This window comes from Onthophagus taurus, chromosome 3 (genome assembly GCF_036711975.1).
Source record: "Onthophagus taurus isolate NC chromosome 3, IU_Otau_3.0, whole genome shotgun sequence".
In the NCBI taxonomy this organism is placed as follows: Eukaryota; Metazoa; Arthropoda; class Insecta; order Coleoptera; family Scarabaeidae; genus Onthophagus; species Onthophagus taurus.
This window is the reverse complement of record NC_091968.1, coordinates 22,150,943-22,178,344: the sequence shown is the minus strand read 5'-3', so window position 1 is coordinate 22,178,344 and position 27,402 is coordinate 22,150,943. Positions and strand designations below refer to the sequence as shown.

At 28.3% G+C, this 27,402-nt stretch overlaps 1 protein-coding gene and 1 long non-coding RNA gene across 5 annotated transcripts; one reads left to right on the top strand and one right to left on the bottom strand.

The window, feature by feature from the left end:
* Nucleotides 1–1,647: 1,647 nt before the first annotated feature.
* Nucleotides 1,648–26,999, bottom strand: LOC111421717 (DNA damage-regulated autophagy modulator protein 2). Of its 2 annotated transcripts, none has more exons than XM_071195346.1 (6): nt 11,669–11,777; nt 11,307–11,516; nt 10,408–11,256; nt 10,133–10,243; nt 2,103–2,893; nt 1,648–2,054 (listed from the first exon to the last, which is right to left on the bottom strand). In XM_071195346.1, the coding sequence occupies exons 5-6, from the start codon at nt 2,823–2,825 to the stop codon at nt 1,758–1,760; spliced, it is 1,020 nt and encodes a 339-aa protein (XP_071051447.1). In that variant the 5' UTR covers nt 2,826–2,893; nt 10,133–10,243; nt 10,408–11,256; nt 11,307–11,516; nt 11,669–11,777; the 3' UTR covers nt 1,648–1,757. The 2 variants fall into 2 exon arrangements, with proteins under 2 accessions (XP_071051447.1, XP_022910665.1); XM_023054897.2 differs by lacking the exons at nt 1,648–2,054; nt 2,103–2,893; nt 10,133–10,243 and adding exons at nt 12,214–12,576; nt 26,212–26,333; nt 26,393–26,999 and having other exon boundaries at nt 10,992–11,256; nt 11,669–12,162.
* LOC139429544 (uncharacterized) lies at nt 13,680–17,580 on the top strand. 3 transcript variants are annotated; one of them, XR_011640099.1, is made up of 8 exons: nt 13,680–14,363; nt 15,144–15,240; nt 15,296–15,358; nt 15,414–15,710; nt 15,767–15,943; nt 16,032–16,423; nt 16,506–16,571; nt 16,639–17,580. It is a non-coding gene; the product is annotated as an uncharacterized lncRNA (long non-coding RNA). The 3 variants fall into 3 exon arrangements; XR_011640098.1 differs by having other exon boundaries at nt 16,032–16,563; XR_011640097.1 differs by having other exon boundaries at nt 16,032–16,571.
* Nucleotides 27,000–27,402: the final 403 nt, after the last annotated feature.

The window sequence follows — 27,402 nt, the reverse complement described above, 5'->3', positions numbered from 1 at the left end:
TCATTGTAATTAAATTAAATGGTTTAAATTTTGTTTGCAAACAATTTCATTAAAATTAGAAAGTAAATAAGTATTTTAGTGATTTGTTATAAATAAATTATAAAAAAGAATGTTTCTAATTTAACGATTTAGGCAACCAATTTAACGTCGTACGTCAACGCTTAATTTCTTCATTTTAATTATTATCTTAAATGGTTTAAATTTGGATTAAAAACAAATTCATTGAAATTCTTAAGAAATATTTGATTAATTTAAAATGAAAAATTATTACATTTTAGTTATTTTATAACGTTGTTTGTTATAAATAATAAAAAAAAATTTATAATTTAAAGATGTAGGCAACCAATTTTACGCCGCTTCCTCAATGGTTAATTTTGCTATTTTAATTAAATTAAATGGTTTAAATTTTGTTTATAAACAATTTCATTCAAATTAGTAAGTAAATAAGTATTTTAGTTTGTAACATAAGGATGTGGGTTTAGATTTTGTTTAAAAATAATTTAATTGAAATTCTTAAGAAATATTTGGTTAATTTACATTAAAAAATTTATTGCATTTTAGTTATTTTATGTTTTATGTTGTTTGTTATAAATAAAAATTATAATATATAATAATATAATTTAAAACTGTAGGCAACCAATTTTACGCCGTTTCCTGAATGCCTAATTCTGTCATTTTCATTAAATTAAATGGTTTTAATTTTGTCTATAAACAATTTCATTGAAATTACTAAGTAAATAAGTATTAGTAAATAAGTATTTTAGTTATTTATTATAAATAAATCATAAAAGAAATGTGGTAATTTAACGATATAGGCAACCAATTTAACATCGCTACGTCAATGCTTAATTCTGTCATTTTAATTAAATTTATAGTTTAAATTTTGTTTATAAACAATTCATTGAAATTCTTAACAAATATTTGATTTATTTACATTAAAAAATTTATTGCATTTTAATTACTTTGTAATGTTGTTTGTTATAAATAATAAAAAAATGTTTATAATTTAAAAATGTAGGCAACCAATTTTACACCGCTTCCTCAATGTTTCATTTTGTCATTTTCACTAAATTAAATAGTTTAAACTTTGTTTATAAACAATTTATTAAAATTCTTAAAGAATATTTGATTTATTTACATTAAAAAATGTATTGCATTTTATTTACATTGTAATGTTATTTGTTATAAATAATGAAAAAATTTTTAAGAATTTAAAGATGTAGGCAACCAATTTTACGCCCTTGCGTCAATGCTTAAATCTGTCATTTTAATGAAATGAATTGGCTTAAATTTTGATTATAAACAATTTCATTAAAATTAGAAAGTAAATAACTTGTTTTAGTTATTTGTTATAAATAAATTATAAGGAAACGTTTCTAATTTAATGATGTAAGTGTAAGTAACCAATTTTACGTCGTTATGTCAATGCTTAATTTTATCATTTTAGTTAAATTAAATTGTTTAAATTTTGTTTAAAAACAATTTCATTGAAATTTGTAAGTAAGTAAGTATTTTATGTTATTAAATAAATTAAGTATAAATAAATTCTTATTTTTTAACGGTGTAGGCAACCAATTTAACGTCGTTTTGGCAACGTTTATCATTTTAATTAAATTAAATAGTTTAAATTTTGCTTAAAAACAACTCTATAGTTAAGAAATATTTAATTAATTTAATTTGATTATAATATTTTGTTATAAATAATAAAAAAATTGTTTATAATTTAAAGATGTAGGCAACCCATTTGACATCAACGCTTAATTTCTGTCACTTAAATGGTTTAAATTTTTTTTAAATTGTATCAAAATGATTAAATAAGAAATGTACATGTTTAAAAACTTAAAAAATATTGAATTATCTAAAATAAAAAACCCAGCCGTGTTATAGCTAGTTACACTTCTATAAGCTTGTTTAGCAAAAACAACAAGTTCAGTTTTTAAATCATTTTTATCATAAAAACGAGTTTTTTTGCTTAATTTGTAGCAAAGAGATGTTATTTTCTTCGATTCTCTTGACGTGTCATCAGCGATTTTAATTATAAGCGCTGCGATGTGCTAAAATCGAATTAATTTAACACAATTTAATCAAAATCGTTCACTTACAACTGTAACTAAAGTCCATAAAACAACTCCAGTTAATAACAAAGACGTGTTTGTTCTGTGTTTAAATACATTGTATGGATTTGAGAATCGTATGAGTTGTATCGATGATGATAAAGCACTCGAAAGTGTGTAAAATACAAAAATCAATAAATACAATCCAAAAATATCGTTAAAGATATCGATACAATCACAAAGTTGGGTAAAAATTTGTCTTAAATCTTTTATTATCTCGATATTTTTTGTTATTGATGTGTTTGAGCTGTTCGAAACGATTAAATTGATGGTTTTAAGCCGATTAAAAATCGCATTCATTATATTAATCATTAAAATAAACACACAAAAGACGTGGTACTTTAAAAAATACTCCACCGAATAATAATAAACCACTCTCGTTGGGCTATTTGTCCCCCAAAAATAAATATTAATTCCAAAAATAATCAAATAACCCAAATTCGTTATAACAAATCCAGTTAAAACCTTTTTATTGCTATCAATAACGTTTAAGTGCTTCGAAAACATTTCATCCACTTCAAATAAAACGTTCAACAACGTTTTTAATTTGTGCTGTTTCAAAAACGTTAACGTTAAAATCGCAATTGTTGCTAAAATGAACAAGAATGCGTTTACTAAGATATCAATTAAAACGTGCGAGAAAGGCATTTTTATGTAATACGTTTGTTTAAACGAAAATAATTTAACGTTTATTATCGTTATGGTCGTCATTAAAATTGCGATGTAAATTGAATAAAATGTTGTTAATTTTTTGTTTAAAACGTTTAAATTTCCCAATCCTAAAAGAAAAAGAATTGGTGATAATAATTTTAAACTTTTCGTGCTATCCAGGTTTAAACGTTTCAACATTATTAATCGGACTGAAGAAATATGGAGTGAATCAAATGGTTACATTGAATTAGTCAATTTAAGTAATTGAGACATTTCGAAAATTGGGTAATAATAATAATAAAATTAATTTCTGTAACGGTATTAATTCCATATTATTAATAAATTCCTTTAATAAGTAAATAAGTATTTTAGTTATTTGTTATAAATAAATTATAAAAAAAATGTTTCTAATTTACCGATGTAGGCAACCAATTTAACGTCGCTAATTTAACGCTAAATATTTTCATTATAATTAAATGGTTTCAATTTTGTTTAGAAACAATTTCATTAAAATAAGAAAGTAAGTAAGCATTTTAATTATTTTATAACGTTGCTTGTTATAAATAATAAAATTTTGTTTATAATTTAAAGATGTAGGCAACCAATTTTACGCCGCTTCATCAATGCTTAATTCTGTCATTTTGATTAAATTAAATGGTTTAAATTTTGTTTACAAACAATTTCATTAAAATTAGAAAGTAAATAAGTATTTTAATTATTTGTTATAAATAAATTATAAAAAAAAAGTTTCTAATTTAACGATGTAGGCAACCAATTTAACGTCGCTACGTCAACGCTTAATTCTGTCATTTTAATTAAATTAAATGGTTTAAATTTTGTTTACAAACAATTTCATTAAAATTAGAAAGCAAATAAATATTTTAATTATCTGTTATAAATAAATTATAAAAAAAAAGTTTCTAATTTAACGATGTAGGCAACCAATTTAACGCTTAATTCTGTAATTTTAATTAAATTAAATGATTTAAATTTTGTTTATAAACAATTTCATTGAAATTCTTAAAAAATATTTGATTAATTTACATTAAAAAATTTATTGTATTTTAGTCACTATATTATGTTGTTTTTATAAATAATAAAAAATTGTTTAAAATTTAAAGATGTAGGCAACCAATTTTACGCCGTTTCCTCAATTCTTAATTCTGTCATTTTGATTAAATTAAATGGTTTAAATTTTGTCTACAAACAATTTCATTAAAATTAGAAAGTAAATAAGTATTTTAGTTATTTGTTATAAATAAATTATAAAAGAAAGTTTCTAATTTAACGATGTAGGCAACCAATCTAACGTCGCTACTTCAACGCTTAATTCTGTCATTTTAATTAAATTGAATAGTTTAAATATTGTTTACAAACAATTTCATTAAAATTACAAAGCAAATCAATATTTTAATTATTTGTTATAAATAAATTATAAGAAAGAATGTTTCTAATTTAACGATGTAGGCAACCAATTTAACGTCGCTTAATTCTGTCATTTTAATTAAATTAAATGGTTTAAATTTTATTTATAAACAATTTCATTGAAATTCTTAAAAAATATTTGATTAATTTACATTAAAAAATTTATTGTATTTTAGTCACTATATTATGTTGTTTTTATAAATAATAAAAAATTGTTTAAAATTTAAAGATGTAGGCAACCAATTTTACGCCGTTTCCTCAATTCTTAATTCTGTCATTTTGATTAAATTAAATGGTTTAAATTTTGTCTACAAACAATTTCATTAAAATTAGAAAGTAAATAAGTATTTTAATTATTTGTTATAAATAAATTATAAAAGAAGTTTCTAATTTAACGATGTAGGCAACCAATCTAACGTCGCTACTTCAACGCTTAATTCTGTCATTTTAATTAAATTGAATCGATTAAATTTTGTTTACAAACAATTTCATTAAAATTAGAAAGCAAATAAATATTTTAATTATTTGTTATAAATAAATTATAAAAAAAAAATTTCTAATTTAACGATGTAGGCATCCAATTTAACGTCGCTTAATTCTCTCATTTTAATTAAATTAAATGGTTTAAATTTTGTTTATAAACAATTTCATTGAAATTTTTAAAAAATATTTGATTAATTTACATTAAAAAATTTATTGTATTTTAGTCACTATATTATGTTGTTTTTATAAATAATAAAAAATTGTTTAAAATTTAAAGATGTAGGCAACCAATTTTACGCCGTTTAATCAATTCTTAATTCTGTCGTTTTAATTCAATTAAATGGTCTAAATTTTGTTTATAAACAATTTCGTTGAAATTAGTAAATAAATAAGTATTTTAGTTATTTGTTGTAAATGAATTATTAAAAAAAATATTTCTAATTTAACGACGTAGGCAACCAATTTAATGTCGCTAAATTATCGCTCAATTTTCACATTTTAATTAAATTAAATGGTTTAAATTTTGTTTAAAAACAATTTCATTGAAATTCTTAAGAAATATTTGATTAATTTACATTAAAAAACTTATTGCATTTCAGTTATTTTATAATGTTTGTTATAAATAATAAATCGGCTACATCCAAAACTTTCTAGTTCTATATCTAGTGTTCGAAATTCGAGGTACTTGACGATCTCGGATTTCTAGATTCATGTTATTAGTTAAATTTTCTTAATAAACAATTTTTTTCAAAAATTTTCTGAAATAAAAGATATCGTATCATTTTTCATTGAATTATCCGCCATTTTGTCTTTATTTTGACAGAATTGAATTAAACCAACACCGTATTCTTAATCTACATTAAATTCTCTTTAAAACGAGCCCAAACTCGATGGGGTTATCTTAAAAGATAACAAACTTCTGATTGTCACTTTTTTGAGGTTATGTCAAAATTAAATGTGGGATATCGAGGTGTTTCTTGAGATAATCGAGTCGAGTTTGGACTCAATTTGAAGCATTTTTAATTCCCCACACGATCGTGAATAAATAAAAAACCTAACCTCACTTTATAAACGTCAAATTAATATTATTTGATATTTTCCGCCATCTTGATTAATAATTTTAATTAAATAATAGCGAAATTCTATATTTATACTTAAAAGTCAACCGCGAACTTAATTTCGTTCAAATCGTATCATTTTTCATTGAATTATCCGCCATTTTGTCTTTATTTTGACAGAATTTAATTAAACCAACATCGTATTCGTAATTTATATTAAATTCTCTTTAAAACGAGCCCAAACTCGGTCGAGTTATGTTAAAAGATAACAAACTTAATATTACTAATATTACTAATAACTAATATTAGTTCTATTTCAATAAAAATAGACAACAATTTAACGCTTAGTAACAATTAAAACTAGAACTAACACTAGTTCTAGGTCTAGTGTTAGTTCTAGTTTTAGTGCAATAAAGATATACAAAATAGTGATATCTAGCAACATCATGTTTAGACTCATTTTAATGTTTTTTTTTCTAATAACGAATACATCATAAAAGAACACCATGAAGTTGTCCATTTAAAAAATGGTTTAAAATGTCAACCTCAATTTTGAAATAGTTGTAATTTTCATTAAAAATCCTTTAAAATGAGCCCAAACATGATATGTTTAATTCCAATATTAGTCGAGATATAAGCAACTTCCGGTTTGAAATGTCAATGTTATTTTGACAAATTCTTAATTTTTATAAAATGTCTTAAAATTTATCACAAAAACAAAAATAAAATAAAAAAAAATCAAAATTACGGTTGGTATTAATATTTAAAAATTAAATTGCTATCTTCATTGTTGCTAACTTCAGGTTTAACGTTTTTTATTCTAACTTTTTTGTTTTTTGAGATAACTGCGTCATCTTTGGAGTCATTTTAAAGGTTTTTTAATGAAGATGACAAATATGTCAAAATTGTCATTGACGTTTCAAACCGGAAGTGATTGAATCTACATTAATATCAAAGTTAAATATGTCGACTTTGGACTCATTTTAAAGGATTTTTTATAAAGTTGACAAATATGTCAAAATTAATAGTTGAAAGTTCGAACTTTTTGGTTTTTTGAGAAAAATGCATCATGTTTGGACTCATTTTAAAGGTTTTTTAATAAAGAATACATCATGAAAAAGTACAATGAAGTTGTTCATTTGTCTATTATATGATAACTAACTTCAGGTTTAAAATGTTAACCTCAATTTTGACATATTTGTAACCTTCATTAAAAATCCTTTAAAATGAGTACAAACACGACATATTTATCTTCAATATTAATGAAGTTACGGTCCACTTCCGGTTAGAAATGTCAACGTCAATTTTGATATATTTGTAATTGTCGTGAAAAATCCTTTAAAATGAGCCCAAACATGATACGTTTAATTCCAATATTATTCGAGATATAAGCAAGTTCCGGTTTCAAATGTCAATGTCATTTTGACATATTCTTAATTTTTATAAAATGTCTTAATATTTGTCATAAAAACAAAAATGTAATAAAAAAAAAAATAAAAAGTTAAGGTTGGTGTTAACATTTAAAAACTAAATTGGTATCTTCGTTGTTGCTAACTTCGGGTTTGAAGTTTTTTATTCTAACTTTTTTGTTTTTTGAGATAACTGCGTCATCTTTGGACTCATTTTAAAGGTTTTTTAATGAAGATGACAAATATGTTAAAATTGACGTTTCAAACCGGAAGTGATTGTATCTCCATTAATATTAAAGTTAAATATGTCGAGTTTGTACTCATTTTAAAAGATTTTTTATGAAGTTGACAAATATGTCAAAATTAAAAGTTGAAAATTTGAACTTTTTGGTTTTTTGAGATAAATGAATCATGTTTGGACTCATTTTAAAGGTTTTTTAATAAAGAATACATTATGAAAGAACACCATAAAGTTGTCTATTAGATGATAACTAACTTCTGGTTTAAAATGTCAACCTCAATTTTGACATATTTGTAATCTTCATTAAAAATCCTTTAAAATGAGTACAAACACGACATATTTATCTTCAATATTAATGAAGTTACGGTCAACTTCCGGTTAGAGTTGTCAATTTTGACATATTTGTTATTGTCGTGAAAAATCCTTTAAAATGAGCCCAAACATGATACGTTTAATTCCAATATTAGTCGAGATATAAGCAACTTCCGGTTTGAAGTGTCAATGTCGTTTTGACAAATTCTTAATTTTTATAAAATGTCTTAAAATTTATAACAATAACAAAAATATAATAAAAGAAAAATGAAAAATTAAGGTTGGTATTAATATTTAAAAATTAAATTGCTATCTTCATTGTTGCTAACTTCGAGTTTAATGTTTTTTATTATAACTTTTTTGTTTTTTGAAATAAATGCGTCTTGTTTGGACTCATTTTAACGGTTTTTTAATAAAGAATACATCATGAAAGAACACCGTGAAGTTGTCCATTTGTCTATTATATGATAACTAACTTCACATTTAAAACGTCAACCTCAATTTTGACATATATGTAATCTTCATTAAAAATCCTTTAAAATGAGTACAAACACGACATATTTATCTTCAATATTAATGAAGTTACGGTCAACTTCCGGTTAGAAATGTAACGTCAATTTTGACATATTTGTAATTGTCGTGAAAAATCCTTTAAAATGAGCCCAAACATGATACGTTTAATTCCAATATTAGTCGAAATATAGGTAACTTCCGGTTTGAAATGTCAATGTCATTTTGATATATTCTTAATTTTTATAAAATGTCTTAAAATTTATCACAAAAACAAAAATATAATAAAAGAAAATAAAAAATTAAGGTTGGTATTAATATATAAAGATTAAATTGCTATCTTCATTGTTGTTAACTTCGGGTTTAACGTTTTTTATTCTAACTTTTTTGTTTTTTGAGATAACTGCGTCATCTTTGGACTCATTTTAAAGGTTTTTTAATGAAGATGACAAATATGTTAAAATTGACGTTTCAAACCGGAAGTGATTGTATCTCCATTAATATTAAAGTTAAATATGTCGAGTTTGTACTCATTTTAAAGGATTTTTTATGAAGTTGACAAATATATCAAAATTAAAAGTTGAAAATTTGAACTTTTTGGTTTTTTGAGATAAATGAATCATGTTTGGACTTATTTTAAAGGTATTTAATAAAGGTATTTAATAAATTTAATAAAATATCATGAAAGAACACCATGAAGTTGTCTATTAGATGATAACTAACTTCAGGTTCAAAATGTCAACCTCAATTTTGACATATTTGTAATCTTCATTAAAAATCCTTTAAAATGAGTACAAACACGATATATTTATCTTCAATATTAATGAAGTTACGGTCAACTTCCGGTTAGAGTTGTCAACGTCAATTTTGACATATTTGTTATTGTCGTGAAAATCCTTTAAAATGAGCCCAAACATGATACGTTTAATTCCAATATTAGTCGAGATATAAGCAACTTCCGGTTTGAAACGTCAATGTCGTTTTGACATATTCTTAATTTTTATAAAATGTCTTAATATTTGTCACAAAAACAAAAATGTAATAAAAAAAATAAAAAATTAAGGTTGGTATTAATATTTCAAAATTAAATTGCTATCTTTATTGTTGCTAACTTCGGGTTTAATGTTTTTTATTCTACCTTTTTTGTTTTTTGAGATAAGTGCGTCATCTTTGGACTCATTTTAAAGGTTTTTTAATGAAGATGACAAATATGTTAAAATTGACGTTTCAAACCGGAAGTGATTGTATCTCCATTAATAATAAAGTTAAATATGTCGAGTGTCAAACACGACATATTTATCTTCGATATTAATGAAGTTACGGTCAACTTCCGGTTAGAGTTGTCAATTTTGACATATTTGTTATTGTCGTGAAAAATCCTTTAAAATGAGCCCAAACATGATATGTTTAATTCCAATATTAGTCGAGATATAAGCAACTTCCGGTTTGAAATGTCAATGTCGTTTTGACAAATTCTTAATTTTTATAAAATGTTTTAAAATTTATAACAATAACAAAAATATAATAAAAGAAAAATAAAAAATTAAGGTTGGTATTAATATTTAAAAATTAAATTGCTATCTTTATTGTTGCTAACTTCGGGTTTAACATTTTTTATTCTAACTTTTTTGTTTTTTGAGATAACTGCGTCATCTTTGGACTCATTTTAAAGGCTTTTTAATGAAGATGACAAATATGTCAAAATTGACGTTGACGTTTCAAACCGGAAGTGATTGTATCTCCATTAATATTAAAGTTAAATATGTCGAGTTTGGACTCATTTTAAAGGATTTTTTATGAAGTTGACAAATATGTCAAAATCAAAAGTTGAAAGTTCGAACATTTTGACTAAACCCGACTGATAGTGCTAGAAATTCTTGTACATTTTAATTGATCTAAATATATTTTTTTTTGATTTAATCCACTTACCTTGCTTATAATTTCATCCATTTACCCATTTTGAATTAAATACAACCTTTAAATCCAATTAATTATGTGTTTTTCATTTTTTTGACAAGCAACACAGTCAAGTTGGATAACCTAAAAATAATAAAATTTTATTCCGATTTTTTTATCAATTCTAACCTAATTTTCTTTACGATTATCTCGCATTCATAACAAACTCGTTAATTGTAATTAATTTAAATCGATTCTAATTAAGAGAAACAAATTTAAAAATATCTTTTTTGATTTAATCCACTTACCTTGTTTATAATTCCCTAGATAAACCAATTTTGAGTTAAACACAGCCTTTTAAACCAATTAAATAAGACTTTTTCCTTAAAAAAAACTTAAATTCAATTTCAATTTTGACAATCACCTGCTCCCATATTTGGATCTTAATCACCATGGTAACCGGGTCAAGTTGGGTAACCTAAAAATAATAAAATTTTAACCGTTAATATTTCGCTTTATATTTTAATATTTTTTTTAATTTTATTTTATATTTTTGTATATTGCTTTTTAAGTGAAATATATTGTATAAATAAAAACATAGAAATGTCAATTCTTACAATGACGTCACAGCAAGGCTTTTGTGGGGGGTACGTTCATAATTACAGCGTTCATATGGAGTTGGATAATTTTATACAGGATGTTTACTCAATGGACCTTGATAAGTAGGTGCGCTCTGGTTTTTATGGAAGTCTATTCTTCCAATTATTCTTCCAATTCTTCCAATGACGTCACAGCAAGGAATTTTGGGATACGTTCATAAGGAGTTGGATAACCTTATACAGTGTGTTTATTCAAGTTTAATCAAGAAAAATTTATTAAAAAGAAAATAAAAAACGTTAATATAGTTATTATATTTCTTATTTTTGCAACCAACGTTGCAATTTTGTTTTAATGATTAAGACTTATTCTAATCCAGGGCAAATGTCTCTTCCATTTAATCGATAACCGATCAAATTCGGTGCTTGATCCCCCTCGTAAGCAATCACGATGGGTATTTTAACCGGAACATTTTTATTAATGATAAAATCACGGTTTTTCAATAAAACTTCGTTCGATGGAGAATCTTTATCGTAAATAGCTTGTTGTAAAACATCTCCCTAAAATTGAATCGATAAAATCATAAATTTAAATCAAAAAAGAATTTTACCTCGACTTTAATTGTCTTAACGGGGGAATCGAACATTAATCGAACCCAAGCTCCGTATAATTTGTAATCAGTGAGGAGATTTAAAGTGCCAGTTACTTTTCCAGGTAATCCTGATGGGGTGTATTCGAATTTCTCCAAACATGGCGATTTCGTTTCAGAAGGGGCTGCCAAAGAGCAACCTAAAAGTGTTAAGAACACGAAGAGATACATCTAGAAAAGATAAAATGTTACTACTTTTATGGAAGAATAAAATTTGAATGTATATATCGAAATAATTTGCTTTAATTGCAGTTTTAAATTAAATAATTCAGCGAAAAATTTGATTCGTAAACGTTTATTTTATTTAAAATTTTTTTACTTACATTTCTTTCTTCAACTCTAAACATCAACAAACCAAGTAAATTAAACCCGAATAAACCCGTTCTTATATACTTTTAGCATCTTCAAGGTTTACAAGGTTGCTTTTTTTTACTTCGTTTAATTTACAAACTGTTTGCTCTCCTCTTTTAGCTCGAGGACAAATTTAAGTCTTCTTAGAATTAAATTAAAAAAAAATCACACTTAAATTTACTAATTAATAAGAGTGGCTTTGTAAAAAATAAAAATTGGGAATTCCCTTAATCATTAAACGTTATATTATTATTAAGTTTTATTTAGTATCTTTCCACTTCGTTCGAATGTGTTTCACTTTTAAAAAGTTGCAATTCAGGTTCGACCACCTTAATTTGTTTAAACTCATTTGTGTAAGTTAAAATAAATCCCATCGTGCCAATCGCTGTAATCCACTCGTTAATTGAACTACAAAGATGTTCGATATAGCCGTTGTACTCTTTAGTCCATTTTGTTATGTCCGTTCCTACAAAAATTTGTTTATAAAAATGTTTTAATTAAAATAAATCGTTTTTACCGTTGAATTTTAAAAAGGAAATTGCAGCGAAAATGAAGGTTAAATTCATACAAATCGTGCAAAGAGTCGCTAAAAATATTCTGATCGTGTTGATCTGTTTTGAACCTAAATGAGGAAATATTCTCAAAGAGACGATGACTTGTAAAATTTCGTAAATTGCTCCAAGTCCGAAAGCCATCCCTGCGCCGATTAAGTGAAGTGAAAAGACGTTGGTTTCTTGGAAATTTCCAACTATGCTGATACCAAAGGAAGCGATTAACCCCAACCAGAGAGAGTATAAATTTAAATTTGTTACGGTTTCGATTGATTTAATCGCTGAAATTTCTGCAACTTGGCGATATCTTAAATAAATTACCATTGCCACTAAAAAATAGAACTTTATTAATTATTTATTTACAAATTTTAGTATAATATTGCTATCAGAAGATTAAATACTGTTAGTAAAAGAATAAAAATTGTTTGGTAAGAGTTTCAAAAAGTTACTTCTAAAATGCTAGATACTGCAGAAAAAGACTACAACTTACGCTAAAGGTTTTGACCTACTAATACTGCTTCCAAGACCACTTATTGCTTATATGAAATAATTAATACCACATATCTTTTGCATTTATTGGTATTTTATTTTTAAACAACTCTACCTGATGCGTATCGACGATCGGTTTAGCTATATTAGGTGATACATATACAAAATACTGGTCTTCTTCATATGTGTTATAAATAAATCGCTTCTTATAACAATTATTTTTAACGACAAATGGACAGGATTGCTTATTTTAACTCTTGTGTCATCTTTATTGAGAGCGAACAAAGCGCAGAAATCGCGTGTCTAATTTTTGACTTTAATAATTGTTTGGAAAAGAGATATGCTTTCCAAAAAGCTACCTATCGCTTCCAGAATGTTAGATACTGCTGGAAAAAATTAATAACTACTTGGAAAGAAGAGATATGCTCTCAAAAAAAGGTACCTATTGCTTCCAAAATGCTAGATACTGATGGAAAAGATTACAATCTGCTTGGAGAAGATGAGGTAGTGCCTAACAAACAACTACAAACTGATTAAAAAGACGAGATAGTGCTTCCATAAGTTTACTTGCTGCTTTCAGAGCGCAATATACTACTAGAAAAGATTACAACCTGCTTGGAGAAGACTAAATACTAGGGTTGTAACGAATGTTTGAAGTCACATGTTTCATAATTATCAAGCTTTTGCATTCGCAACTTTTGGACAAATAACGCTATCGAAAACGCTTCAGTTAAGGCCGCCGTTCAATGGCGATTTTTATATGAACCGACACTCTATCTTTATTCAAAGTTAAATACATAGGATTGTTGTTAATATATTTCTGTACAAAATGACGTATTTTTTGTTGTAAAATAATTAGAATGTTAATCACAAAAAATTGCTAAACTTTGCCATAAAAACGACTTCGTATAAATGCGATTTATGTGAAAATTATACACTTAAGGTCGCCGTTCAATCACGTGTTGTTCGCAAAAATGCAAAAAAAATTTGTATAGTTCCGCTATTGGTTAAAAGAGGTCGTCCTGAGCTCAATTCAATTATTTATAGCGACGGCGACGCTTTTTTATATCAGCTTACAATTAGTTATTTTACCGTTGAAATATTTTATTCGTTAGAGAATATATTCCAGTTTAGTCTTACGCGATTCCTATTCTTGATATTATTTGGTGTTTTTTTTTTTGGCGAAGTGTTAATATTGTTATTGTTATACAGTAATACCCCGTAGTTACGCGATAGGTGGGACTGACAGTAGCCGCGTAAATCGAAAATCGTGTAAGTCGAAATTCGATGAATACATATTATAAAATCAGGATTAATAAACATTAATTTTGTTAAAAAAATGTATGTACAAGGTGGTTCAAATTCGATGTCCGAATGGGCTATCTCGGAAACTGTAAGAGTTAGAAAAAAAGCAGCTAACATGTCTAGATCTCTTTTTTTAAATAAATTCCAATGTCGAAAACCTACAAGCGTTATCGTTAAAAAACCGCGTAAGTACGGGGCCGCGTAAGACGGGGTCGCGTAAGTCGAGGTTTTACTGTAGTTAGTGTTATTATTATTATTTTCGTTATTGACATTTAGAGCAAGTGAAAGTAGTGTTGAGTAACTTTGTTGTGCATTATTTCGGGTGAGTATATTTCTATATAATATTATTAGAAAATTATTTATTTATTTATGGGAAACCTCCGCCTTAATTGACTTAACTTACAATTAGAGAACTAACTGTATTACTATTGCTTGTAATTTAGGTGTTTATTTTGATAGTGACGAAAGTAAATTTATTTAAAATAATATGTAAAATAAATTAGTAAAGGAAATGGAAAAAGAATAATAATAAAATACCATAAACTGCGAAACGAAGTCGCATATCGTTCACGTGGGATGAAACTGTTCTTAATTTTCGATAAATAACACTAGTTTACAAATTTTCAACAACTTTTTCCTGGAAGACTGCAATATTTTTTTTATAACGTACAATCTTCACTGATTCTGAAACTGTCTTCAGTTTTTCTCCATCACGTCCAACTTTCGAGATATTCCCAAAAATTGTGCATAGTGTGCTTCTGCAATTATATGGACATGAAAGTAGAGATGCAGACGAACATTTTGAGATATCGATGACATAAATCGAACTCTTTGTTATTTGGCACAGCCTAAAACACCTCAACAGAATCAGATTTTTTGGCATTTTTCCCAATTTTTGTTTTCACTTTATCACATTTTTGGGAATATCTTGGAAACTGGACGTGATGGAGATAAACTGAAGACAAAATCAGCTCAAGATTCTACGTTATAAAACAAATATCATAATCTTTGAGATTTTTCTTGTAAACTAATATAATCACCCTGTATTTTTCTGGTACCTATTTTTTTTTATACATAATATGATTTTCATTAATTTTTGAAGCTGCCATGTCTCCTGGTAATAAGCGTCCAACACGGACTCCAAAAAGAAATCGACGTTCAAAAGGACAAAAGTGGAGATTTTTATGCGGTTTACAAAAGTATGTAAAAACTGTTATCATATATATAAAAATATTATAAACACAAATGTTTCAGTACTGGCGAAGAAACATATTTCTTCAAAGATTTGCCAAATACAGTAGATGAACATGATGACGAGTAATAGACTTCGAATTTTAGACCTTAAGACATTAATACACTTTCTTTCTTTTAGCGTGCAACTAAGTAAAACGGATGAATCATTGGAAAAGTATTTGCTAGTTATGAGTTATATATTTAATAACATAAAATATTAAAATTTTCACTATTCAACCTGTAACCAATGTGGACGTGGACAGGTAAAACTAAACTCGGCTACGTAAACGTATTTAAAAATTCGAGATGTCGAACTCTATCAATCATGTTTTTAAAGACCACGTGTTGTGTTCTGAATCATGTAATGATAGAGGTACAGTAAATCCTGACGTAATTAATCATTTGAGGTCAACAGGAATTTTATACCATATTAGGGGTATGACAATACCAATAAAACGTTGTATTAGCCTTAATATTTTTGTCTAAATGTAGGTGCAATGGAAAATTTATTGAAAAAATGTCATAAATTGGTGAATAATGAAACCAATAACAAAGCCGAACTATACATGTCCCTGTTAGCAAAGCTTAACTGTGGGAAAAGATTAAATTTAATACAGAGAGGATCTTTTCAATCGCGGGCACACATTGCAGCTGTAGGTTATAACACAGGTATTTTTCTGCAACACGAAAACACGAGAATTATTATTGTGGTGTATACATGATTTAGTATACACATGAATTAATTTTTGTTCTGCAGGTTATAGATGGCAAACGCATTGTCTACAGAAGGCTGGTGGTGGTAAGGTTGGCTATCGGTTTCTTCAATATATTGATAAATATGAGAAGATTAGATGCCGGAAACCGTCAATGAAAAGAAAGCCACCAGTTTCTTCTAAGTGTAAAAATAAGGATTACGGTCCAAATGTTTTACAAGGAAAGCTTTCTCCGGCAGAGATAGCTTCGGAATCTGAAAGAATCTTAGTTTCGTTGCAGGTCTCGTATAGTTAATTAATTTTTTTTTCAGATAGTACTAGTTTTATTAAAGAGTTATTTTGTAGTGTAGATTTTATTTAGTAAGTAGTATGTGTATTGTTAAGTATCGGTTTATTAAGTCAACAGGTACTCGTCTTGAATTGATAATCAATAAAGGTAGGTATGTGTCATAATGGTATTGTATTGTTATACAATATTTTCATATGTTGATATGTGACTAACTTAATTTTTTTAATAGGAACTAATACCTTAACCGCTCGTTTGTACAAGTAGCGCTAAATAGTATTATTACAACTGTAAGTATGTACGTAGCTGAATATATTATTTGTTCTTGTCACATCAAAATAATATTTAAATTGCAATAATGTTAGGTAACACAAGAACAACGTTGTGCAATCGCAAAGCAGACTATTGGGCAATATAACTCACAAATCTATATGCATGAAAAGAAACGGCGCTTAACAGCTTCAAATTTTGGTGAAGTAGTTAAGAGGCGGCAAACAACTACATCAAAAAATCTGCTACACCGGCTCCTATACCACCAGCCTTTTAAAAGTGCTGGTAGGACTAATAAGCGACGACGCAATTATAGAAATTAAATGTTTATACAGTGTCCACAAATCCGGGAAGACATTGCGCGAAGCCATTGCGATAAAGAATAATGACTTATGTGTACAAATCGAAAATGGAAAAATACGCCTTAAGAGGAATCACAATTATTTTTACCAATTAAGTATTTTGTTTTTATGCCAAGATATATCCAGGGTGATCAAAAGTAGAGCACCAAACTGAATCCTCATATAGAACTTTCAATTTCAAGTTGAAATGAAACAAAGAAATTTTGAAAAAATAATTTTGGAAAAGTTATTTTCCGATCGGCTCGAGATAATCGTCTTCTATGTTTCATTTTCAGGCGTAACAACTGCGCCTACTTTCATAAAAAAGAAAAAGGAACTAATATTTCTGGTAGAAAAATTGAAAATTGACTTCAAAGTTTCGAAAACAACCCGATCGGAAAAAATTTTATTTTTACAATGCTATATTACGCAATTACCTTATGTTCTAATAATTTTTATAATTTTATTAGTATTTTTTCTTATTTCAGGTACAAGGGCAACTAAACATATGTCAAAGGCAGCGATGCTACTTTGTAGTGTATATTAACGACGCAGAGCCGTTGTTTGTAGAGGTTATAGAACGGGATGAAGAAATATGGAAAAATATTATGTTGCCAAAATTAGTTGCATTCTACAAGGATGAAATGCTACCTGAAATAATACAGCCTACAATGAAATAAAATATAATCTTTTATACTTTCTTTTCTTTTATTACCTGAGTATATAAAAGTTTTGTACCAATAAGCGTCGGAACTCGTCAGTTATAGCCGCACTGTTAAGTAATGTAATGAAATCTAATGAAATATAACTGCATTATTGACGTGTGCGAATATAACTGACGAGTTTCGCAGGAGTTCCGACGCTTGTTGGAACAAAGCTAATATATTAACAAAACAAAATAAAAAAATATAAATAATGTTGGAAATGAATTAAGAAGACTTGAAGAATTCTATTTTTTGTGTCGAACAATACATCATGAAACTTAAAAGTTAAAATAATAAAGCAATATTTTATTCTTTAAATATCGCCATCTATAAGACGAGTGCGCAAATATCAAAGTAGGTTGTTCAGCAGATTCCCTTACATATTTCAATAATTACGTGAAAATTGCACATTTTTAGATAAAACACAATCCCGAGATAACAACAAATCTATTATACTTGCACTGTCACGGAATCTCTTCTTATATTACACATCTAGTGAATGAAGCATTGTCACCTCGTTTATGTGCTTAATTTGTCATAAAAGTCTGTTTTTATTACGCCCTTTTTATAACAAAGTTTAGTAATTTATTATTGTTAATATAACAACTATTTTACAAAATAAATTATGTCATTCACTACTACAATATGTGTACTTCAATCCTATGTATTTACTTTTCTGTAATAATTTGGCAGAAAGTCATAATTGTGTTAGAAAGTAACCTCTATCGGCCTGTATGGGCCCATATAAAAATGGCCATTGAACGGTGCCCTTAAACGGGAGAACACAGGTGTCATTTTTTGCACATGTATCATAGGAATAGATTCCACGCTAGTACAAGCGCAGAAAATTTGTCATTATCACGGGAAGCTGTACCAAGTGAAAATGTGCGATTTCCTCAATATACTTAAGCTTCACTAGATTGCGTAAAGGAATCTACCTAAAATCGGTAAATTAACACATTTTAAAACTTTGTCAATCGTCTCATAGAGGGAACATATTAAAATTATTACATAGTACTGCAAATATACGTTTACTGTGGTTTTTACAACATCCTATAAGGAATTTTAATACCGTTTTTATCAGTGTATCAATCAAATATATAACAGTTAACAATTTTGGGCAATTAATCCTTTCGAATAAAATATTAAATATAGATGCCCTTTGCAAATAAATGTGCTGTAGTCTCATGGTCACACAGTTTCTGAGGGGCCGAAGAGACGGACGTTCGGAAGCAAGAAAACTGAGCTTATTTCTCGGTGGGGAATACCGAGAGAGAGAGCTTTTTACAGATAACGAACAATAGATTTTTTGCTGTTCTTAATCTGTTTATTTGTCTTCTGCCCAAGTAATCCGTTTGAATTGAATATGTTTATATTACCCGTTTTTTTATAAAACGTTTAAAAAGACGTGAACAGTAAGTGGTGTCTTCATCAGTAATTATCTAATAGAACAAGGATTTTGGTAATTTTGTGGATTATGCAGATGAACACAAATCAAAAATTGTATGTAAAACGCGGTATTGTACTGCAATTAAAAATAGTTATTTATAACAAATATTGATAACAAATTTACCCATAAATTGTACATAGTTAAGATTTAGACAATTGTACAAAATAAGATCCGAAAAGGTCCCTATTCTTTCAATGTGATGTTATACGAACAACAATTTTAATAGAGCAAGATCAAGAAACGGCTGAATCTTTACTTTTATTATTATATCAAGGGTATTTTGTATCTAATGGCTAAACTCCTAGTGCGGTATCCTATTTTTTAGGATACTTTTAATTATAAGTACGAAGGCTTTCACGGTGTTAATTAAACTAAAACTAAATCTAGCACTAGACCTAAAACTAGAAACTTTTGGGTTAAGCTGTGCGTTTTTTGAAAAAAAATTTAACGTCTCGGATGCCATGTTGCAACCTTCTTCAGAAACAAGTTCGAAAGTTTCTAGTTCTAGGTCTAGTGTTCCAGACATTGAAGTTACTTACTAGCAGTGTTGTTAAATACCCGGATATTTATTTTCAAGGGAAGATTCCCTGAATATATATACGGGGGTATTTACCCAAGATGGGTATTTAGAGGTATTTATAAAATTTTATTCAAATTGAGTTGATGGCAGTTTTGCAACCACTTCAAGAATGCAGAGTCAATTATCGATACACCAAACATATTTATAGCATTTACAAGAATGCTACAATGACGGTAGAATTGCATAAAAGTACCATAGGTCGTGGGGTAAGATAAGGTGATACAATGTTGAACCCAAATTGTTCATCACAATCCTGGAGAGAGCATTTAAACAACTGAATTGGATCCAAAAAGCATAAACATTGATGGCAAATACCTAAGTAATTTGCGCTACGCAGATGATATAGTCCTTATTTCGGATAGCCTTAGAAAGATGAAACTGATTCTGAACGAAACAATAAACGTTAAATAATATATTAAGTTTTAATCATAATAACTTGATAATCTAAATTACGACAATTTGTTTGATGATAATACGTCTTCGATCGTTGACAATTCCTCGTCTTGTCTATTTCATCATCTTGCTCTCGCTTTTTTCCGAATCTGTTATATTTTTACTTGTATCATTTTTATACGTAGGTACTGTTTGGGTATTTATCTTGGGCTGGGGTAAATACCCGGATAAATACCCATTTTATAAATACATACCTACCCGCCGGGTATTTACCCAACGCCCATCACTGTCTACTAGTAGTTCAATAGCGGGCCTAATTTAGTAGTTATACATTTATTTAGTATTAAGCTTCACCTACTTATATAATTTTATTTTAAAGCAGTTCAAAAAACGCTATTCATACGAAATGGTCGAAAAATACGATAAGATCGTAAAAGATGCAATATAATAAACAGACCGCTCGCACAAACTGTTTTGCCACGCCATACGCCCTTTGGGTTCGGGGCTAAATTGAAATTAGCGAAGAAATTAGAATATTCTTACCGTGGGAAATTTCAATACAACTCATTTATACTAAAAAAAATCAAAAAAATGTACACATAAAAAGTAACCGGAGAATTATTATCCACGGCACCAAGAACTCGGTTTCGAAACTCTTCTTAAATCCCTTCTTTATCTACGTTATTATCAACAATTATCTAAATATCTCACCGTGCGGTCGTAGAGTTCGTCTTTCTATGCATTTTTTATTTGAAAGTTTTTTGGCTATATCAAACGGTAAACGTTCTGTTGGAATTAAATTTTCAGCCCTGAGACTACAGCCTTAATATATTTTTCTATACCAACACTTTTCATAATACCATGACAAATAATCGGCCGGTCGTAGCGGTATAAAAACACGTCTATACAAATCTATACAATTTCTGTCTCACTTTTCAGTAGAAGCGAAACATCTGTATTTTAAAGATGCTAAACCAAACACTTTGCGACCTCTACAAATCAGAGAAGAAACTATACAAATTTTTTTATCAGTTTTTAGAACCCAAGTAAATTGAACGGCCACCTTAAGACAATTTTGGGATATGTCTGATAAAAAAGCAATGGAATTTGATAAATTGGTTGTAAAGATGATTGTTGGTCAAGATTTACCCTTTAATTTTGTGGAAGGTGTCTTTCTTAAACGTTTATTGCAGGCAACGTCACCCAAATATAAATTAAGAATTCGCCAATTTTTTACAGACCTGGTGTGTGATGATCCCAGTGCAGGCGTTTCACTTCTAAGCCTAACAGTTCATGGAATAATAGAAGATTTAAAAAAAAGTAACATGGTTTCAAAATGTGAACCGATGCATGTCAGTCACATAGATGATGTCATATTTGAAAAACTAAGCTTAATGCTTAAAGAGTGAAACATAAGTGAAAAGGTTTTATTCACGATAGAGGATCAAACATGATTCGAGCTATAAACCTGTCTTACTTTGCTCATGCTAATTGCTCAATTCACCAACTTCAATTATGCATCAAAGCAGATTTAATTCAAACCGAAAGACTTAGCTAATCTTTCCTATCAATTATTCAAGACTGTCCAACAAGGTATGTATACAATTTGTATTAGTTAGGATATAAAAGCCGTGTAAGCGACTAATCTATTCTTGTCAGGTGGAGCAGTACGTACTACATGATGGAATGTTTCTTGAAAATAAAAGATTCCATTATTCTTTATTTAAGTACTAATAATAGAATATCAGTATTGGTATCTTCTAAAGACTGGGAACTTATGGGAAAATGTATGAACATATTGAAACCATTTGAAGAACTAACTAAAAAATTAAGTAACGCCAATTCCAACACATCATCCGTCATCCCTTTTTTAATACACGTAATTAAATCATTACTACAAGAGGAAGAACAAAGACAGGAAGTTTCAGAAGTAAATTTAAAGTTTGCACATATAGAAAATAATAACTTATTCTCAGTTGCTACTTAATTATTACTATTTTAACCAATTACTATGACTTACGTTCATCAGAATTTAGTAATGAGAATGAACCGCTTCTGAAAAAAATTAAAAATGACGATACGTCAACTGCTACTTCAAAATCAGATCATTCTGATATTAAGAATGCTTTAAAAAATGTATTGGGCTCAAGTAGCGAGGAAGACGATGAAAAGGAAATGATTATGAATGACACACGTCCCAATACTACACAGTTGAAATCTCTTTTAGTTGACTATAATAAGCAGGAAAACTACAGCTTTCAGAAAATCGCTTGTTATGGTGATACAACAATAGATTAAAGTACAAAGAGCTCATCACCATAGTTCGTCAATTTTTGTCGCCTCCTCCAGGAACTGTACCTAGTCAACAGCTATTTAGCGGTGCTGGTTTAGTATATGATCCTTTAAGAAATCAACTTAATAGTGATAAGGCAGCAAAACTTCTTTTTTTAAAATACAATCTCTTTTTGTTTAAGTTTATTATTTTGTTAAGTAGTAAAGTTAGTAACCTACAAAACATTTAATCAAAGCCTACTAAAAATACTAGTAGTAGTATTTCTAGTAGGCTTTGATTTAATAAAATACTATATTAAGTAAAACTAATCTTTTCTTTTTTTTGAATTTTGTTAAACGTTTTTCCTTTTGCACTTTTGTGATAATTTTCAAAATTTGCTATAAAATTAATTTCTTGAATGATCCTTATGGAAATATCACCAATTATTAAATAAAATATCCTCTTTTGAATACAACAAGCCGTTTTGAAAAATCACTTTTAGTACTTGAGAAATAAATTTTTGAAAAAGTTAATAAGAGTGTCCTCTTTCCAATGAACCAACCCGTTTTGAAAAATAACTTTTAGTTTTTGAGAAAACAACATTTAAAATTATTATAAAATTTTCGATGTTTCAATTTTCATCGATAACTTTCAAAATTCGCTATAAAATTAATTTCTTGAACGATCCTTGTGGAAATATCACCAACTATTAATTAAAGTATCCTCTTTTTAATGCAACAAGCCGTTTTGAAAAAAACGCTTTTAGTTTTTAAGAAAAAAAATTTTGAAATGATTGGCGATTTTTTCGAATTTTGCAATTTTCGCCGATTAAGTTTTAAAAATTCGTATAAAATCCAGTTCTTGGAATATGAGTATGAAAATTTCCCAAAGTGTTAATAAAAGTGTCCTCTTTCCAATGACCCAACCCGTTTTGGAAAATAACTTTTAGTTTTTGAGAAAATAATATTTAAAATTTTTGATAAAATTTTCGATGTTTCAAAATTCGCTATAAAATTAATTTCTTGAAGGATCCTTGTGGAAATATCACCTCCTTCTGTTACAGATTTAAAAATTATTGCTATACCACAGAAAGATATCACTCAACAGAAGAATAGTTTCAGTAAATAGTCTGCAGCCCATAGTATTGTAATCTCCAAACACTTAGTAGTGTTTTGGCACCAGTATATAGTCTTCTGAAAGCATTAAATAGGCTTTGCCAACAATAGTTAGCATTCTGAAAGTAGTTAACAGTCTTTTGAAAACAGTATCTTGTCTTTCCAAGCAGGTTGTAATCTTTTCTAGTAGTATATAGCGCTTTGAAAGCAGTAAGTAGTCTTATGGAAGCAGTATCTCGTCTTTCCAATCAGTTTGTAGTTATTTGTTAGCACAATCTAGTTTTCTCCAAGCAGATTGTAATCTTTTCCACCAGTATCTAGCATTTTGGAAGCAGTAGGTACCTTTTCTGGAGAGCATATCTATTCTTTCCAAGTAGTTATTAGCCTTTTCCAGTAGTATTTAGCATTCTGGCAGAATTAAGTAGCTTTTTGGAAAGCATATCTCTTTTCCAAACAACTATTAAAGTCTTTGAAAGCAATAAGTGGTCTTGGAAGCGGTATTCCGCCTGTCCAAGTAGGCCAAAACGTTTAGCAGCAGTGTTTAGCGTAAGTAGTGGTCTTTTTCTACAGTATCTAGCATTTTAAAAAAAGTAGGTAACTTTTTGAAATAGTATTTCCTCTTTCCAAGCAGTTTTTAGTTTTTTACTAGCAGTATTTAATCTTCTGATAGCAATAATTAGTCTTTTGCTAACAGTATCTAGCATTCAGGAACCAATACGTTAAAAAAAACGATAAAAACATACAACATCATAATATCTTATGCTAACTAACGCTACCTACCACTGCCACTAGAACTAATAGTAGACCGAGAACGAGAAACATTCGGTTTTAGCCGCACGTCTCTCAAGACGGCTAAACCTGAATGATTCTAGTTCTAGGTTTTGTGTTAGTTCTAGTGATAGTGTTAGTGTAAAAGAAGAACTAGAACTAACACTAGACCTAGAACTAGAATATATCGGGTTTAATGTAATCTCTGTCTAAAGATGAACGGCTACCCCGACCCGGAATTTACAACCCACTCTCTGCTCCATGCCCAACCCGATATTTGAGAAATTCGCACTGGTTTAAATGTTAATTAACCTAACTCAAAGTGGAATTTCTACACAACATTCTGAAATAAATCAGTAAATTAGGTGGATCTGAGTGTAACGTTTAAAGAATCGAGTGTTGTAGCAGCAATTTTTAAATCTGTAATGGAAGAGACACAGAAAGATATCACTCCACAGAAGAATAGTTTCAGTAAATAGTCTTCAGCCAGTAGTATTGAAATCTCAAACCACTTGGTAGTGTTTTTGCAGCAGTATATAATAATAATAATAAACTTTATCGCATTTCATAAGAACAAAACTGTATATATACATATAAAAAAAGAAAGATAGCAATACATTTGCAATCTTCATCAATTAATATGCCAATATTTTTTGCTGATGACCCAAAGGACAACATTACTCCATCTATCGTTATATGAATTTTTTGTTTAATCCTATCTCTTATATTTTTGGGGCCGAATAAAAGCAGCTCCCTCTTAGCTATATTGAGATCCAGGCCATGCCGGGACGCGTCAACCAAGTCCGCCAAGTCAAAATTGAAATAGGTAACTGTCTCTCTCTGTAAATGATAAGTAAATTTGCGTGTCATCGGCGTAAAAATGTTTCTGACAATGTTTGATCGAGCGCTTGAATTGACTAGTATATATGGAATATATAGTCTTCTAAAAGCATTAAATAGGCTTCGTCAACAATATCTAGCTTTCTCCAAACAATTAGTAATCTTTCCAACAATATTTAGCATTCTGAAAGTAGTTAATAGTCTTTTGAAAACAGAATCTTGTCTTTCCAAGCAGATAATAGTTTCTCCCAGTAGTATTTAGTCTTCTCCAAGTGGGTTGTAATCTTTTTTAGTAGTATATAGCGTTCTGAAAGCTGTAAGCACTTTTATGGAAGCAGTATCTAGCATTTTGGAAGTAGTAGGAACCTTTTTAGAGAGAATATCTCTTCTTTCCAAGTAGTTATTAGTCTTTTCTCGCAGTATTTAACATTCTGCAAGCGGTAAGTAGCTCTTTGGAAAACATATCTCTTTTCCAAACTATTATTAAAGTCTTTGACAGCAATAAGTGGTCTTGGAAGCAGTATTCCGCCTGTCCAAGTAGGTCAAAACCTTTAACAGCAGTGTTTAGCGTTTTGGAAGCAATAGGTATTATTTTAAAAACAGTATCTAGTCTTTTCCAAGTGAGTTGTGGTCTTTTTCTGCAGTATATAGCATTTTAGAAGCAGTAGGTAACTTTTTGAAGCAGTTTTTAGTCTTTTACTAGCAGTATTTAATCTAGCATTCAAGAACCAATATGTTAAAGAGGGGGGGAAGGCATCAGGTATAGATTTTAGGTTATCGTTAGTTTATAGATTATAAACAACGACATTTTAGTCGTTATGCATCGAAAGTCTAAGAAAAACAAGCGTGTTTCATCCTTAAATATACGTTGTAATCTCAGCAAGTTTATTGATAACAACTTTACAACAAATTAATTTTAGTTTTTGAATCGAAACATTTTCCCGCCACACCTTATTTCGACTAAAATGGCTGATTTTCAACTCTACCAACATTGTAATTTTTATTGTTATTTTTTATAAATAAAGACTAAAGTTTTAAATTCAACTTTTAAATTCATTATATCAATTTCACAAAGTAAGTAATTGCATTATTTGAATTAAGATCTTAAAGAGATTATACTACGCTTAGTTGGTTGCATACATTAATAGATAATGAATAAAAAGCTTTTAGCTTAATGAATAAATTAATTATTTCTTTTTACTTACTTAAAATTGATCCTGTGTTTAATAATTGTCCGAAAATGCAAGCTTCAGGTGGAAAAGTACCTGTATCGCTTATGTAAGGCCAAATTGGTGGGACATCTTCTGTTATAACAGCAATAATGTAACTAAAAACAAATTAATTTTAATTAAAAAGTGGTTATAAGATTTATATTTTATGTTATACGTTATTATAAAAGTTACAGGGAACCAAATAAACACCACAATCGGTAACCAATAAACTTTTTCGAATGTTATCGTCATTTTAGACCCGTTTAAACCGTTCCACATTTAAATTCAAGTTATTTTACCACGAAATTTTTCCCTTTGTTATCTAGCCAGGTGTTTAAGGGTAAATAATAAAGAAGAGGATTTCCTCTCTAATGAAACTTCATCGTCGACGTCGAAAACATCCATTAATGGGTTTCCAATAATTCCATCATTGACGATCATCGCAACGTCCGCTCTTAATTTTTTATTCAATAGCTAATTTTTTATTTACAATTTTTTTTCCAAGCGATGTGTTAAAAGTTGTTCCGTTTCTCTTTGATATCTTCAAGACATGCTATCATTAAATTGTCAACTTTGACAGTTTGAATCGTGCAAAAAGGAGGGCTTTATCAATTAATGAGAAGTTTAGTCAAATATTTATGTTATTATGAGATTATTTTAACAATTTTGATCTGATTTATTTATAAAAATTGATAATTTTAAATATATTTAATATTTACTAATTAAGGCGCAGTTATGCAACCAACATGGCTATATTCCAAGATTATTTTTTTATTCAAATACAATTTTTTAATAGTTATTATCGTACTAAAACGGCGAAGTCTTTTAATTATTTATAATTAAAATAAATTAAGTTATTTGATTACAAAAAGAAAAAAAATTATTAAATTATATTCAAATCTTCCGCCATTTTTTTGATAACATCAAACTTCAAAGTTATAACATAACCTAAAATATAATGTAACATTAAATCCGTAATCATAATTGATCCATAATCGCAAAAAAAACATTTATTTTTTGCTATATTCATAGTTTTTTTGTGTTCATTTGTGAATTGTGTTGATCCGAACCCATCACCACAGAGCAAAGTAATAATAAAATTGTTATGTATTTAGACAGACGCGCGCGCCCTCTACAAAAGAACGAAGCGTCGGAAAACAGAATAAAACAGTGTGACTTGTAAAG